The sequence below is a fragment of the Heteronotia binoei genome, chromosome 20 (genome assembly GCF_032191835.1).
Source record: "Heteronotia binoei isolate CCM8104 ecotype False Entrance Well chromosome 20, APGP_CSIRO_Hbin_v1, whole genome shotgun sequence".
Classification (NCBI taxonomy): Eukaryota; Metazoa; Chordata; class Lepidosauria; order Squamata; family Gekkonidae; genus Heteronotia; species Heteronotia binoei.
Window position 1 is genome coordinate 2,244,932 of NC_083242.1, and position 13,473 is coordinate 2,258,404.

At 48.7% G+C, this 13,473-nt stretch overlaps 1 protein-coding gene across 1 annotated transcript in view; it reads left to right on the forward strand.

Moving 5' to 3' along the window:
- TBL3 (transducin beta like 3) overlaps positions 1-13,473 on the forward strand; it is a 36,769-nt gene that overhangs the window by 1,436 nt on the left and 21,860 nt on the right. Inside the window, exons 2-11 of the mRNA XM_060260743.1 lie at positions 1,631-1,682; positions 1,784-1,879; positions 2,338-2,385; positions 2,630-2,771; positions 3,908-3,992; positions 6,101-6,271; positions 7,658-7,733; positions 8,449-8,545; positions 9,541-9,746; positions 10,047-10,188. Of these exons, the coding sequence (XP_060116726.1) occupies positions 1,631-1,682; positions 1,784-1,879; positions 2,338-2,385; positions 2,630-2,771; positions 3,908-3,992; positions 6,101-6,271; positions 7,658-7,733; positions 8,449-8,545; positions 9,541-9,746; positions 10,047-10,188 (1,115 nt within the window). The remainder of the gene's footprint in view (positions 1-1,630; positions 1,683-1,783; positions 1,880-2,337; positions 2,386-2,629; positions 2,772-3,907; positions 3,993-6,100; positions 6,272-7,657; positions 7,734-8,448; positions 8,546-9,540; positions 9,747-10,046; positions 10,189-13,473) is intronic.

Consider the following 13,473-nt stretch of genomic DNA (forward strand, 5'->3'; position numbering starts at 1 on the left):
TGTGGTGCTGTCTGTTCCACCAAGGATGTCGCTGAGGGCAGCAATGTTTTTTTAACAGCCGTAGGTGTCATTGCTTCCCCCTCCCCGTTAATGGGGATAAAAATTTACATATTGCAGAGCTGTATTGGTCTTATGACGTAACGTTATTTCTGTATTTTAGTAGGTTGTACTTGAATATATCCCTTGTTTTTAAACTGTTTTACACTGATCTGAACCTCCCTTGTGTGGAGGGCTGTATAGAAGACAAAGAAATAAATAAGTGCATTGTTATTCTCCATGAGGCTCAGGCCAATGGACCTTTCTATGTTTTTATCCTCACAACAGCTCTGAGAGGTAGGCTAGGCTGGGCTGAGAAAACAGAGGCACTGATTGAGCCAGTGCTATGGTGTGAGTTTCAGGGCTGAATAAAGATTTTCTTCATATCCCAGCAGGAACTCTTTTGGGGCTGTAAGGGGACAGAGAATACCACATAATGCTGTCCAAATGCACTAAAGAAATGGTTTAAGTTAAAAGTAACACATAGGAAAAAGCAGAGAGGGGCTCAAGGTAGCCCAGGATGCTACATGATGAAGCTGAGGATTTGAATGTCACATTTTCCAAGTCCTGATTTGATGCTATCAATTTACCTGAAGAAAAATGAGGGAATGGGAGGAAGAATATCTGAGAATGTGTGCATACTGGAAAAATTATGCAGGGCTTGTTTATTTGGGGCCAAGTCCTATAAGGAAAGGCTGAGGGATCTGGAAATTTGGTCTGGAAAAGAGGTTGGGGGGGGGGACAGGATTGCTCTCTTGAAATATTTGAAGGGCTGTCCCTTAGAGGAGGGCAGGGAGCTGTTCCTGTTAGCAGCAGAGGAGAGGACTTGCAAGAATAGTTTTAAATTAAGGGCAGGAAGGTACCGGCTGGATATTAGGAAGAACTTCTTTACCATAAGAGTTGTTTGACAGTGTAATCAGCTATCTAGGGAGGCGGGGTGCTCCACCTCACTGGCAGTCTTTAAGCAACAGCTGGAAAAATACTTGTCAGGGATGCTTTAGGCTGACCCTACATTGAAGAGGGGGCTGGACAAGACAGCCTGCATGGCCCCTTCTGATTCTAGGATTATATTTATTTCAATTTGTATCCTGCCTTACCCCGCAAGCCAGCTCAGAGCAGCTCGTGACATATGGTAAGGCAAAATAAATAAGAGGGAGAGCAAAATAAAAATCAAATACATAAATACAACAGCCTGTTCCTCTAAACAGATAAGTTAAAATATCCAGCAGTTTAATTATTCTAACTGCAGTGCTTGCTGCAACAATGTCAGGGAGGGCACATCTCTCTCAAAAGAGAGCAGAGTCAGCTGGATTCTGGTGACAGGTTGATATAGGCCGTGCCCTGAGGCAGATGCCCTTCTGGATTGGTAGCTGTGGATCCCAGGCAGGCTTAAGTTCTGTGCATCTCCCTTTAGCGTTTAAGATTTGAGATGAAACCTCAGAGGGGGAGGGAGAAGGAGATGACCTAACGCTGCTATCGTGTCTGAGGTTTTTGCTGTTGTAGAACGCCTTTGGAAGCCCTTGATGTAGCAGAGCCGGAGCCAATGACATCTCTGGGCTCTCACTGAGTCGGTGTTTCTTTTATGCTCTTTCAGCTACACCGTGTCCAGGAAAATCGAGCCTTTCTACAAAGGAGGGCGAGTTCAGGTAAGGCCAAAGTGAAGTCTCTTTTATTACCAGCTGTTTTTGCCAGACAGAAGTGCAATGACTTGAAGCTTACAAAGGTGACTCATCTGCTTCTTTTCTAGATAAGCCAAAATGGAGAATATATGTTTTGTTCTTGTGGGATCAAAGTCCACGTGCTGTGCATAGCAACGGGGGCTCTCGTTCACAGTATCGAACAGGTAATGTAGTACAGATTCCTTAATTTCCCGATCGAGGTCTTAGCTTTTGCTAAAAGTCTTAGTTGTGGCACAGGAAGCTCCTGTCTCTGCCTTAAACTCTTCGGGCACTCATAAGTGAGTTGCTATCAGCAGTACATTTGTAATAACAATGGTGTGCTTTACAGGCTTGCTGCGGTAGTTGTTGGGCAAATATTTGTGAAGTGCTTTGGATGATGAAAGTCATCCTATGAGCTTTTACTGTTATTCATACTACGCCTTTGAAAAGTGCTCGAGTTCATTATTGGCAAGGGAGGGAGATCAACTGAGGAATACTATTGAACAAGTATTGGGTCAGAGATGGAAAACTGCCATTCAAGGAAATTCTCAGTGTTTCTTCTGTGATCTGGGAAGTCGTGTTAAACCAAGATACTCACCTGTTTAAGGGCAACAAGAAACTGAAGGGCTCTCCTGTTTTCTAGGACGATCAAGAAGACATCACAACGTTTGTTCTCAGCGACGACGATGAGGTGGGTGAACATAAGGGTGGCAGAAGGTAAATTCTGCGGTGGGGACGGTGGGAGAGGAGGGTCATGCTAAGGCCAAGCAAATAACGAATATCATGTGATCAGTCTGTCAGCTGCAGATATCAAGCCTAGCTCTCCATTAGTATTTCTTGTAATAAACTGAAAAAAAAATTAACATGTCGCTTGGACAGTAGTGCTATCCTAAGTGCCACACATGTGACCTTTTCTTAACTTTTCCTTGTGTTAGATCCTTATGACAGCCAGTCGGGCGTTGCTGCTGAAGCAGTGGGAATGGCGAGAGAACAAGTGCACCCGCACATGGAAGGCGGTCCACGTCGCTCCCGTGGCCAGCATGGCATTCGACCCAACGTCCACTTTGTTAGCCACAGGTGCAGCCTCGTTCCTTCTTCCTGGGCCCTCGGAGGGAGTCTCTGAAGTGGCTTAGATCCAAGCATGCTGCTGTCACGGGCACCATCTCTGCAGTGGGTGTAGGAAACCTCATGTGGTCTGGCTAGGCTTCCCAATCCCCAGGTCCCAGCGGGGGATGCTCTGGTTTTACAGGCTTCCCCCCTCCCCCAGCCAGCTGGCCGGCGGGGGAAGCCCCACCCCCACAGCCATTATGCACCTCCATGAACAATTCCCATAGGGAATGATGGGGAATTGATCCGCGGGTATCGGGGGCTCTGGGGGGGGGCTGTTTTTTGAGGTAGAGGTGCCAAATTTTCAGTATAGCATCTAGTGCATCTCCCCAAAATACCCCCCAAGTTTCAAAAGTATTGGACCAGGGGGTCCAATTCTACGAGCCCCAAAAGAAGGTGCCCTTATCCTTCGTTATTTCCTATGGAAGGAAGGCATTTTAAAAGGTGTGCCGTCCCTTTAAATGTGATGGCCAGAACTCCCTTTGGAGTTCAATTCTGCTTGTCACACCCTTGCTCCTGGCTCCGCCCCAATATCTCCTGGCTCCACCCCCAAAGTCTCCTGGCCCCACCCCCAAAGTCCAGAGATATTTCTTAAATTAAACTTGGCAACCCTAGGTCTGGCCCACCAGAAATGCACAAACTTCTTTAAATGTGCTCCCAAACACTTAAAAGCCCCAGAGAGCACGAAGATCAAGTTTCCAAAATTTCCTTGTGATTCCCGGGCCAAAAGACGCTCGGCTGGCTACCATCAGAGCTAGAGCTTTATAGGTAGCAGCCCCTGCCCTGCGGAATGCTCTCCCCGAAAATATCAGGGCCCTGTGGGACTCGCCACAGTTCTGCAGGGCCTGTAAAACAGAATTGTTTAAACTGACCTTTAATAACTAATGGAGAAGCGACCACTAGACCACAGCATGGGTATCTAAACCCACCCCAGTATGAACACAGAGTGCCTAACAATATTTAACGATAGGGGAGGTGGGATATAAATATAATAAATAAATAAATGAGGGCCTGTAGGCTTGGGATTCTTAGAACTCAAATAGTATTGCAAACTTCCTTTTCATGATGCAGCTTGTTTCCTTCCTCTTATTTTTCCCTCTGTCCAGGTGGCTGTGATAGCACCATTAAGGTCTGGGATGTTATCAAGCACTACTGTACCCACAACCTGAAAGGCTCGTCAGGAGTGGTCCAGTAAGTCCCTTCACATTTGCTCTTTTACAAGAAATTGAGTCTAGAAGGGTATATCACAGGATGACCTTTCTACACTGCTTGTTGGTTTCAGAGCTCTGACCCAGAAGGGGTTGCGAGGTGATTTGGAGCATAAGCCTCTCTCCTTGCGCTTTTAAAAGAAACTGAATGGTCTGGAATTCCTGCCCCTCAACCCCATGGGATCATTTCAAATAGACCTCTGCTTTGTCATGCACTTACGAGACCAGAAAAAACAGCCTCAGTATTTAGATCTGTACCTGAGAAAGAATCTGTTTGTTTAGGGCTGCAGAAGGATAGCGCTGGGTTACTTTTATTTGTGCTCCGCCCTGAAAGAACAGCCTGTTTTGCAGAACTGCATAGTCAAAGATCAAGATGGGTAGCTGTGTTAGTCCATATGCAGCAGTGGGGGGGGGGGAGAACAAGAGTCCAGTAGTGGACTTAAAGACTCACACAATTTGTGGCTGGGGACAAGAAGAAAAAGGGATTGGATTTATACCCAGTAGAGCAGCTTACAATCTTCTTTCCCATCCTCTCCCCACAAAAGACATCCTGTGAGCTCTACGCTCTCTAAGCTGTGGAGTCTTATGAGCAAAAATTCTACTTGGTGAGCGACTGGCATTAAAGTTGTGAGGTCCTGCATCGATTAGTTTGCTCTGGGGCCATTTTTCCTGAGCTAAGATAAAAATGTATGCACCAGAGGGTGAAAAACAGTGAACACTGCCTGCATGGTCTGTGGGCCTGAGAGAGCCACTTTTGAGAGAACAGCTCTGCAAGAACTGTGGCTGACCCAAGGTCACCCAGCAGGTGTATGAGGAGGAGCGGGGAATCGATCTCAGTTCTCCCTCTTAACCACTACACCAAACTGAGCTATCATGAGAAGAAGAAGATGATGATATTGGATTTATATCCCGCCCTCCACTCCGAAGAATCTCAGAGCGGCTCACAATCTCCTTTACCTTCCTTCCCCACAACAGACACCCTGTGAGGTAGATGAAGATACTGGATTTATATCCCGCCCTCCACTCCGAAGAGTCTCAGAGCGGCTCACAATCTCCTCTACCTTCCTCCCCCACAACAGACACCCTGTGAGGTAGATGAAGATATTGGATTTATATCCCGCCCTCCACTCCGAAGAGTCTCAGAGCGGCTCACAATCTCCTTTACCTTCCTCCCCCACAACAGACACCCTGTGAGGTGGGTGGGACTGAGAGGGCTCTCACAGCAGCTGCCCTTTCAAGGACAACCTCTGCCAGAACTATGGCTGACCCAAGGCCATTCCAGCAGGTGCAGGTGGAGGAGTGGGGAATCAAACCCGGTTCTCCCAGATAAGAGAGCTCTGGCTGACCCAAGGCCATTCCAGCAGGTGTAAGTGGAGGAGTGGGGAATCAAACCCGGTTCTCCCAGATAAGAGTCTACACACTTAACCACTACACCAAACTGGCTCTCCCAGAAGCTGCCCTTTCAAGGACAATGTGAGGGCTATGGCTGACCCAAGGCCATTCCAGCAGCTGCGAGTGGAGTGTGGAATCGAACCCGGTTCTCCCAGATAAGAGTCCACGCACTTAACCACTACACCAAACTGGCTCTCATGAGTCACTGATTACTTCTTCAGATACTGCTAGAATGTGAATCCAGTCTGTCCTGTAAATTCGGAATCCTTCATGAATCTCTCTCATCCTCTTTTCAAGCTATTTATTCCTGCGGGACATCGTTCCATCCTCTAGCAGTGAATCCTGCATTTTAATCGCTCTCTGTGTAAAGTAGTATTTCCTTCTGTCCATCCTGAGCCTCCTGCCCGTCAGCTTTGTTGGATGCTCCCTTTGTCAGATACATCATTTTTCACTGAAAGCTGCTTCAACTCCAGAAAGCTCATGCCCCCAAAGAACTTCTGGGTCTCTTAAGGCGCTGCCAACCGGGATACCTTCTACCTCCACTTCATGTACCTCCCTCTCCCTTCAGAAATGGCCCAAGAGTGAAATGGCACAAGAGTTCCTTTCTAGGTGTAACTGCAGCAAGGCTTCCCAGTGTGGGATGCTGGGAGGTTTGTGTTGCCTTTTAACATACCTCCCGTGTGTGCTCCTTTTCCTCAGCCTGGTCAAGTTCCATCCCGACGCTTCTCAGCTGCAGCTCTTCTCCTCTTCTATGGACTACAAAATCCGCCTTTGGGACTTGAAGTCCAGCAAATGCGTCGCCCTCCTTGAGAGCCATTACAGTGCCGTCACCTGCCTGGCCTTCTCTGCAGACAGGGAGACACTCGTCAGGTAAGACCTTGCAAGAGATTCCCCACACGTTCTCTCTGATCCCTGCTGGTTCTGCATGATCTTTTTATGCATGCCTAAATGCGAAGGTATTGGGATGTTGGGTTAGTAGCAGAGTTTTGCCCAGTCATAGGCTGTAGTGATGACCACAGGAATAAACAGCTTTAAAAGGGGATTAGATAAATTCATGGAGGATAAGTCTATCAGTGGCTACTTGCCATGGTGCCTGAGGGAAACCTCCACATTCAGAGGCAGTCAACCTCTGAATCCCAGAGACAGGAAGCAGCAGCAGGGGAAGGCCTCGGCCTCTCTGCCCTGTTGATGGCCCTCCAGAGGAACTGGTTGGCCCCTGTGTGAGACAGGAGGCTGGACTAGATGGACCCTCCCTGGTCTGATCCAGCAGGGCTCTCCTGATGTTCTTCTCAGGGGAAGGCCTCGGCCTCTCTGCCCTGTTGATGGTCCTCCAGAGGAACTGGTTGGCCACTGTGTGAGACAGGAGGCTGGACTAGGTGGACCCTCCCTGGTCTGACCCAGCAGGGCTCTTCTGACGTTCTTGTCAGGAGAAGTCCTCAGCCTCTCTGCCCTGTTGTTGGCCCTCCAGAGGAACTGGCTGGCCACTGTGTGAGACAGGAGGTTGGACTGGATGGACCCTCACTGGTCTGACCCAGCAGGGCTCTTCTGATGCTCTTCTCAGGGGAAGGCCTCAGCCTCTCTGCCCTGTTGTTGGCCCTCCAGAGGAACTGGCTGGCCACTGTGTGAGACAGGAGGCTGGACTGGATGGACCCTCACTGGTCTGACCCAGCAGGGCTCTTCTGATGCTCTTCTCAGGGGAAGGCCTCGGCCTCTCTGCCCTGTTGTTGGCCCTCCAGAGGAACTGGCTGGCCACTGTGTGAGACAGGAGGCTGGGCTAGATGGACCCTCACTGGTCTGATCCAGCAGGGCTCTTCTGATGTTCTTCTCAGGGGAAGGCCTCGGCCTCTGCCCTGTTGTTGGCCCTCAAGAGGAACTGGTTGACTACTGTGTGAGACAGGAGGCTGGACTAGATGGACCATCCCTGGTCTGACCCAGCAGGGCTCTTCTGATGTTCTCCTCAGGGGAAGGCCTCGGCCTCTGCCCTGTTGTTGGCCCTCCAGAGGAACTGGTTGGCCACTGTGTGAGACAGGAGGCTGGACTAGGTGGACCCTCCCTGGTCTGACCCAGCAGGGCTCTTCTGATGTTCTTCTCAGGGGAAGGCCTCAGCCTCTCTGCCCTGTTGTTGGCCCTCCAGAGGAACTGGCTGGCCACCGTGTGAGACAGGAGGCTGGACTAGATGGTCCCTCACTGTTCTGATCCAGCAGGGCTCTTCTGATGTTCTTAAGAGACTGACAGTGATGTTATGTTTGGTTGCAGCTCTGGTCGTGATAAAATCTGCACAGTGTGGGATCTGAATACAAGAGCAGTCAAGAGAACCGTCCCCATCTACGAGGTAAAGTGACTTTGAGTGTCTTCCTGGTTTGGTGGAATATTGAGAGATGGGGGCTTCCCACAACTTCCTTGCATGCAATGGTGGTTGACCTGCTGGAGGAAGATGGCATCTCCCGGGCATGTCCCTTGTTAGATAGAAAGTGTGCTAGATATTTTTTAAAATTTGCCTCTACCTGCCCACTTAAGTGCTGGCCACCGTGTGGGACAGGATGCTGGACTGATCCAACAGGGCTCTTCTGACATTCTTATCAGAGGAAGGGCTCAGCCTCTCTGCCCTGTTGTTGGGTCTCCAAAAGAACTGCTTGGTCATTGTGTGAGGCAAGAGACTGGACTAAATGGACCCTCACTGGTCTGAGCATCAGGACTCTTCTGATGTTCTGTGCCATCTTTGCAGTACATTCTGACACCCGCCACCCTAACCAAATGATCATCCCTCACAGAAGTTCTTAACACATCATGTCTCTGTGTGCAAATGCAGCCATGAATAAGTCTTATGCTCCCAACGTTTCCTTCATTGCGCTTGCTGAATTTTCTAATTTTGGCCACTGCTTCACGAGGCTGAAAAATTACATCTGCTATACGTTTCTTTGGAAACACATCTGCTACATATTTCTTTCTATATGCAGAAACAGATGGTTTCTTTCCATATGCAGAAACAGATGCTGAAGATAGTCTTTTGCTGTCTTCCAACTCTCTCTTCTCTCTTTCGTCTTAAGAGTGTTGAATCCGTCATCCTGTTACCTGAAGGAGTAGATTTCTCACCCCTGGGTGTGAAGAAGTCAGGTCTTCATTTTGTCACTGCAGGCAGCAAAGGTGAGGAAAATACTTCTGAATGTGCTCCCATCCACTGTCAGAGATTGAAAACCTGGAGGGGAACGGGGATTCTTAACCCTTCTTCGATCTTGTGCCTGTAGAAAGACAGAAATCAAAAGCAATTGCTAAGAATGCAATTTGGGCAATAGCCTACTTTACTCTGTTGTCCTTGGTGGTATCAGGAACCTCTGGGGCTTGATAAATCCGGCCCTCCTTGTATTCACCTAACAGTGGTGTCTCCCATGTGGATGAGAGATGAGGACAGAAAGTCCCTGTATTATTCTGCTCTGGCTCCTGAACCTGAAAGCATTCGCATTGTTGTGATCCACATATATTATGCTCTTATGTCAATTGGGAGTAAGAGCTTTTACTCATTTGTAAGTTCCTGGGGGTTTTTTTTGGTGGGGGGGGGGGGTTCCTTCTCTTCTGTACATGCTTTGCTTCCCCTTGTGGCTGATTCGATATTTCTGGCAGATCTTTCTGCAGATTTAAATTGCAGGTTTGTACGGTGGACATAAACTGGTGTAATATTTAATTGACTTCTAGAGGGAGCGAAGCACATGTAGAACAGGAAAATAAGCCCAAAGAAACAGAAATTTACAAATCAGGAAAATGAGAATGAGGAAAAGCCCTGTTAGGAGCAGCGTTCCCTCTAAGCTGAGTTAGTGTGAGCTAGCTCACAGATTTTTAGCCTCCAGCTCACACATTTTTGTCTTCGTTCAGGAGGGGTGGCCTCAGAGCAAACTAATTTATGCAGTCGCTCACACCTTTAATGCCAGTATCTCACAAAGTAGAATCTTTGCTCACAAGACTCCACAGCTTAGAGGGAGCACTGGTTAAGAGTGACTGAGAGCCAGGGTTGGGGCTGGTTATTCTCTTCACCTGCCAAGTTTGTCAGTGGTTTTGGAAACAGAAGAGTCTCAATTCCTGAAGGTCTAGTCTCCTCGCCCTGCCCACTCTGGTGACCCTGTCTGGCAATCTGTGCTGCCCCTTAGGGATCCTCCAGGTCTGGAACGCGTCCACAGCAGCCTGCATACACAGCCAGCCCCTGCCCCACCATCGGGACGCTTCCGAGGAAGAGGCTGGTGAGCACAGCTTGGTCCACTGTGCACTGGTGCCCGTGAAAGATGAGATCGTCACCGTCAACGCAGAGCACAACATCGTCTTTTACGACGCACGGACGCTTCAGCTCAGGAAGCAGGTAACTACTCCGTGCCTTTGTATCAAGCAGCTGGGCACTGGGATACCCCATGGGGAGGGGCAGAGTTCCAGAACACTCTAGGCCCACCTGGGTTATGAAGTTGCAACCGGGTCCACAGTAGCCTCTTGACTTCAATTGTCCTGCCAGGTTGCCCCTCTGCAGGTGTGCAACATTCCTTCCCTTCCCATCCCCAAAGCGTATCTCTGCACAAGAGCAATTTGGAAGCATTTCTGTAGCCCTTCTTCAGCAGGCGGCTTTCCTTACCCTACAACCTTGGTTTGTCCCCTTCTTTGCCCTCAGTTTGTAGGTTACAACGCGGAAGTGTTGGACGTCAGATTCCTGGGGCCAGGGGACTCCCATATTATCGTGGCCACCAACAGCCCCCAACTCAAAGTCTTCGAGCTGGCGACATCTGACTGTCAGATCCTGCACGGCCACACAGGTAGGCAGCAGGAAAGTGCTCGGGTGGTCATGGAAAGTGTGCTGAGCGGAACGCAGCATGTTTTTAAATCTGGGTCGTCGAGCAGGGAAAGGGGTTGAATAGCAAGTAGCTGCTAATTTGGAAAATTGCAAAGATTCTTCTCTCGATCGGGGCACTTCCTTTTTTTAAAAAACAAGCTTGAAAATTCTGTTTGGGCGAGCTGTGCACGGGGTGATACTTTGAGGGCAATATCTGGCACTTTACCTCATCTGATAATGCGAAAAGTACATAGTTTCCTCATAAGCGGTGGTGGAGGAACAAGAACGTTTAATAACATGAGAACAAAAAAAGTACCTTAAATGCAGAATATACAAAGATATAAGAACAGAAGAGAAGCCCTGTTGGATCAGGCCAATGGCCCCTCCAGTCCAACACTCTGTGTCACATAAGAGAAGCCATGTTGGATCAGGCCAATGGCCCCTCCAGTCCAACACTCTGTGTCACATAAGAACATAAGAGAAGCCCTGTTAAATCAGGCCAATGGCCCACCCAGTCCAACACTCTGTGTCGCATAAGAACATAAGAGAAGCCCTGTTGGATCAGGCCAATGGCCCATCCAGTCCAACACTCTGTGTCACATAAGAACATAAGAGAAGCCCTGTTGGATCAGGCCAATGGCCCATCCAGTGCAACACCCTGTGTCACATAAGAACATAAGAGAAGCCATGTTGGATCAGGCCAATGGCCCATCCAGTCCAACACTCTGTGTCACATAAGAACATAAGAGAAGCCATGTTGGATCTGGCCAATGGCCCATCCAGTCCAACACTCTGTGTCACATAAGAACATAAGAGAAGCCATGTTGGATCAGGCCAATAGCCCATCCAGTCCAACACCCTGTGTCACATAAGAACATAAGAGAAGCTATGTTGGATCAGGCCAATGGCCCACCCAATCCAACACTCTGTGTCACATAAGAACATAAGAGAAGCCATGCTGGATCAGGCCAATGGCCCATCCAGGCCAACACTCTGCGTCACATAAGAACATAAGAGAAGCCCTGTTGGATCAGGCCAATGACCCACCCAGTCCAACACCCTGTGTCACATAAGAACATCAGAGAAGCCATGTTGGATCAGGCCAATGGCCCACCCAATCCAACACTCTGTGTCACATAAGAACATAAGAGAAGCCATGGTGGATCAGGCCAATGGCCCATCCAGGCCAACACTCTGCATCACATAAGAACATAAGAGAAGCCCTGTTGGATCAGGCCAATGACCCACCCAGTCCAACACCCTGTGTCACATAAGAACATCAGAGAAGCCATGTTGGATCAGGCCAATGGCCCACCCAGTCCAACACTCTGTGTCACATAAAAACATAAGAGAAGCCATGTTGGATCAGGCCAATGGCCCATCCGGTCCAACACTGTGTCACATAAGAACATAAGAGAAGCCATGTTGGATCAGGCCAGTGGCCCCTCCAGTCCAACACTCTGTGTCACATAAGAACAGAAGAGAAGCCATGTTGGATCAGGCCAATGGCCCATCCGGTCCAACACTGTGTCACATAAGAACATAAGAGAAGCCATGTTGGATTAGGCCAATGGCCCCTCCAGTCCAACACTCTGTGTCACATAAAAACATAAGAGAAGCCATGTTGGATCAGGCCAATGGCCCCTCCAGTCCAACACTCTGTGTCACATAAGAACATAAGAGAAGCCATGTTGGATCAGGCCAGTGGCCCCTCCAGTCCAACACTATGTGTCACATAAAAACATAAGAGAAGCCATGTTGGATCAGGCCAATGGCCCATCCGGTCCAACACTGTGTCACATAAGAACATAAGAGAAGCCATGTTGGATCAGGCCAATGGCCCATCCGGTCCAACACTCTGTGTCACATAAGAGAAGCCATGTTGGATCAGGCCAACGGTCCATCCAATCCAACACTCTGTGTCACACAGTGGCCAATATATATATACACACACACACACACACACTATGGCTAATAGCCACTGATGGACCTCTGATCCATATTTTTATCCAATCCCTTCTTGAAGCTGGCTATGCTTGCAGCCGCCACCACCTCCTGTGGCAGTAAATTCCACGTGTTAATCACCCTTTGGGTGAAGAAGTACCACCTTTTATCCGTTTTAACCCGACTGCTCAGCAATTTCATCGAATGCCCACGAGTTCTTGTATTGTGAGAAAGGGAGAAAAGTACTTCTTTCTCTACTTTCTCTATCCCGTGCATAATCTTGTAAACCTCTATCATGTCACCCCGGAGTCAACGTTTCTCCAAGCTAAAGAGCCCCACATATGAATACATATGAAACTGCCTTATACCAAATCAGACCCTGGGTCAAGTCAGTATTGTCCAGTCAGACCTGCAGTCACTCTCTAGGGTTATAGGCAGAAGTCCTTCACAGCAGCCACAGCCTGGTCCTTTTAACTGGACAAGCTGGGGATTGAACCTGGGACCTTCTGCACGCAAAGCAGATGCCCTGCCACTGAGCCATGGCCCCTCCCTTAGACCTGTAGAGTCAGCTGGCTGCGCCATCTTATGTGTGAATTCAGCCTTATGCTGTTTTTTTTCCTTTGGCTATCTAGTCCTGTAGCTGTTCTGTTACTGAAGCTGCATTGCTTATTCCCTTCCTTCTGCAGACAGGCGGGCTTTTCACTTCCCTCCCCAAATCCTTGTCAGTGTACTATTACTGACCCATTTCCCCATAGCACTTAGGGACTGTTGGTGGGTCTTCCATGCCTTCGCCTGTGACTAGGGCATGCTCTTACGGCCACAGGAGTCTGTGAGCCAGCGTGATGCTTTGGTTAGTGTCAGACTAGGGTCTGGGAGAACCTGGTTCGAAGCTCCACTCGTGCCGTGGAAGCTTGCTGTGCGACTTTGGGCCGGTCATTTGCACTACCTACCTCACAGGGTTGTTGTGAGGATAAAATAGCAGAGAGGAGATGGCTTTGTCTTTTGCTAGCTCTGTGTGGAAAATCACAACGCAACACAGAAAGTAGAGAAAGAAGTCCTTTTCTCCCTTTCTCACAATATAAGAACTCGTGGACATTCAGTGAAATGGCTGAGCAGGCAGGTTAGAACGGATAAAAGGAAGTCCTTCTTCTCCCAAAGGGTGATTAAACACATGCAATTCACTTCCACAGGAGGTGGTGGCGGCTACAAGCATAGCCAGCTTCAAGAGCGGGTTAGATAAAAATATGGAGCAGAGGTCCATCAGTGGCTATTAGCCACAGTGTGTATATATATATTGGCCACTGTGACACAGAGTGTTGGACTG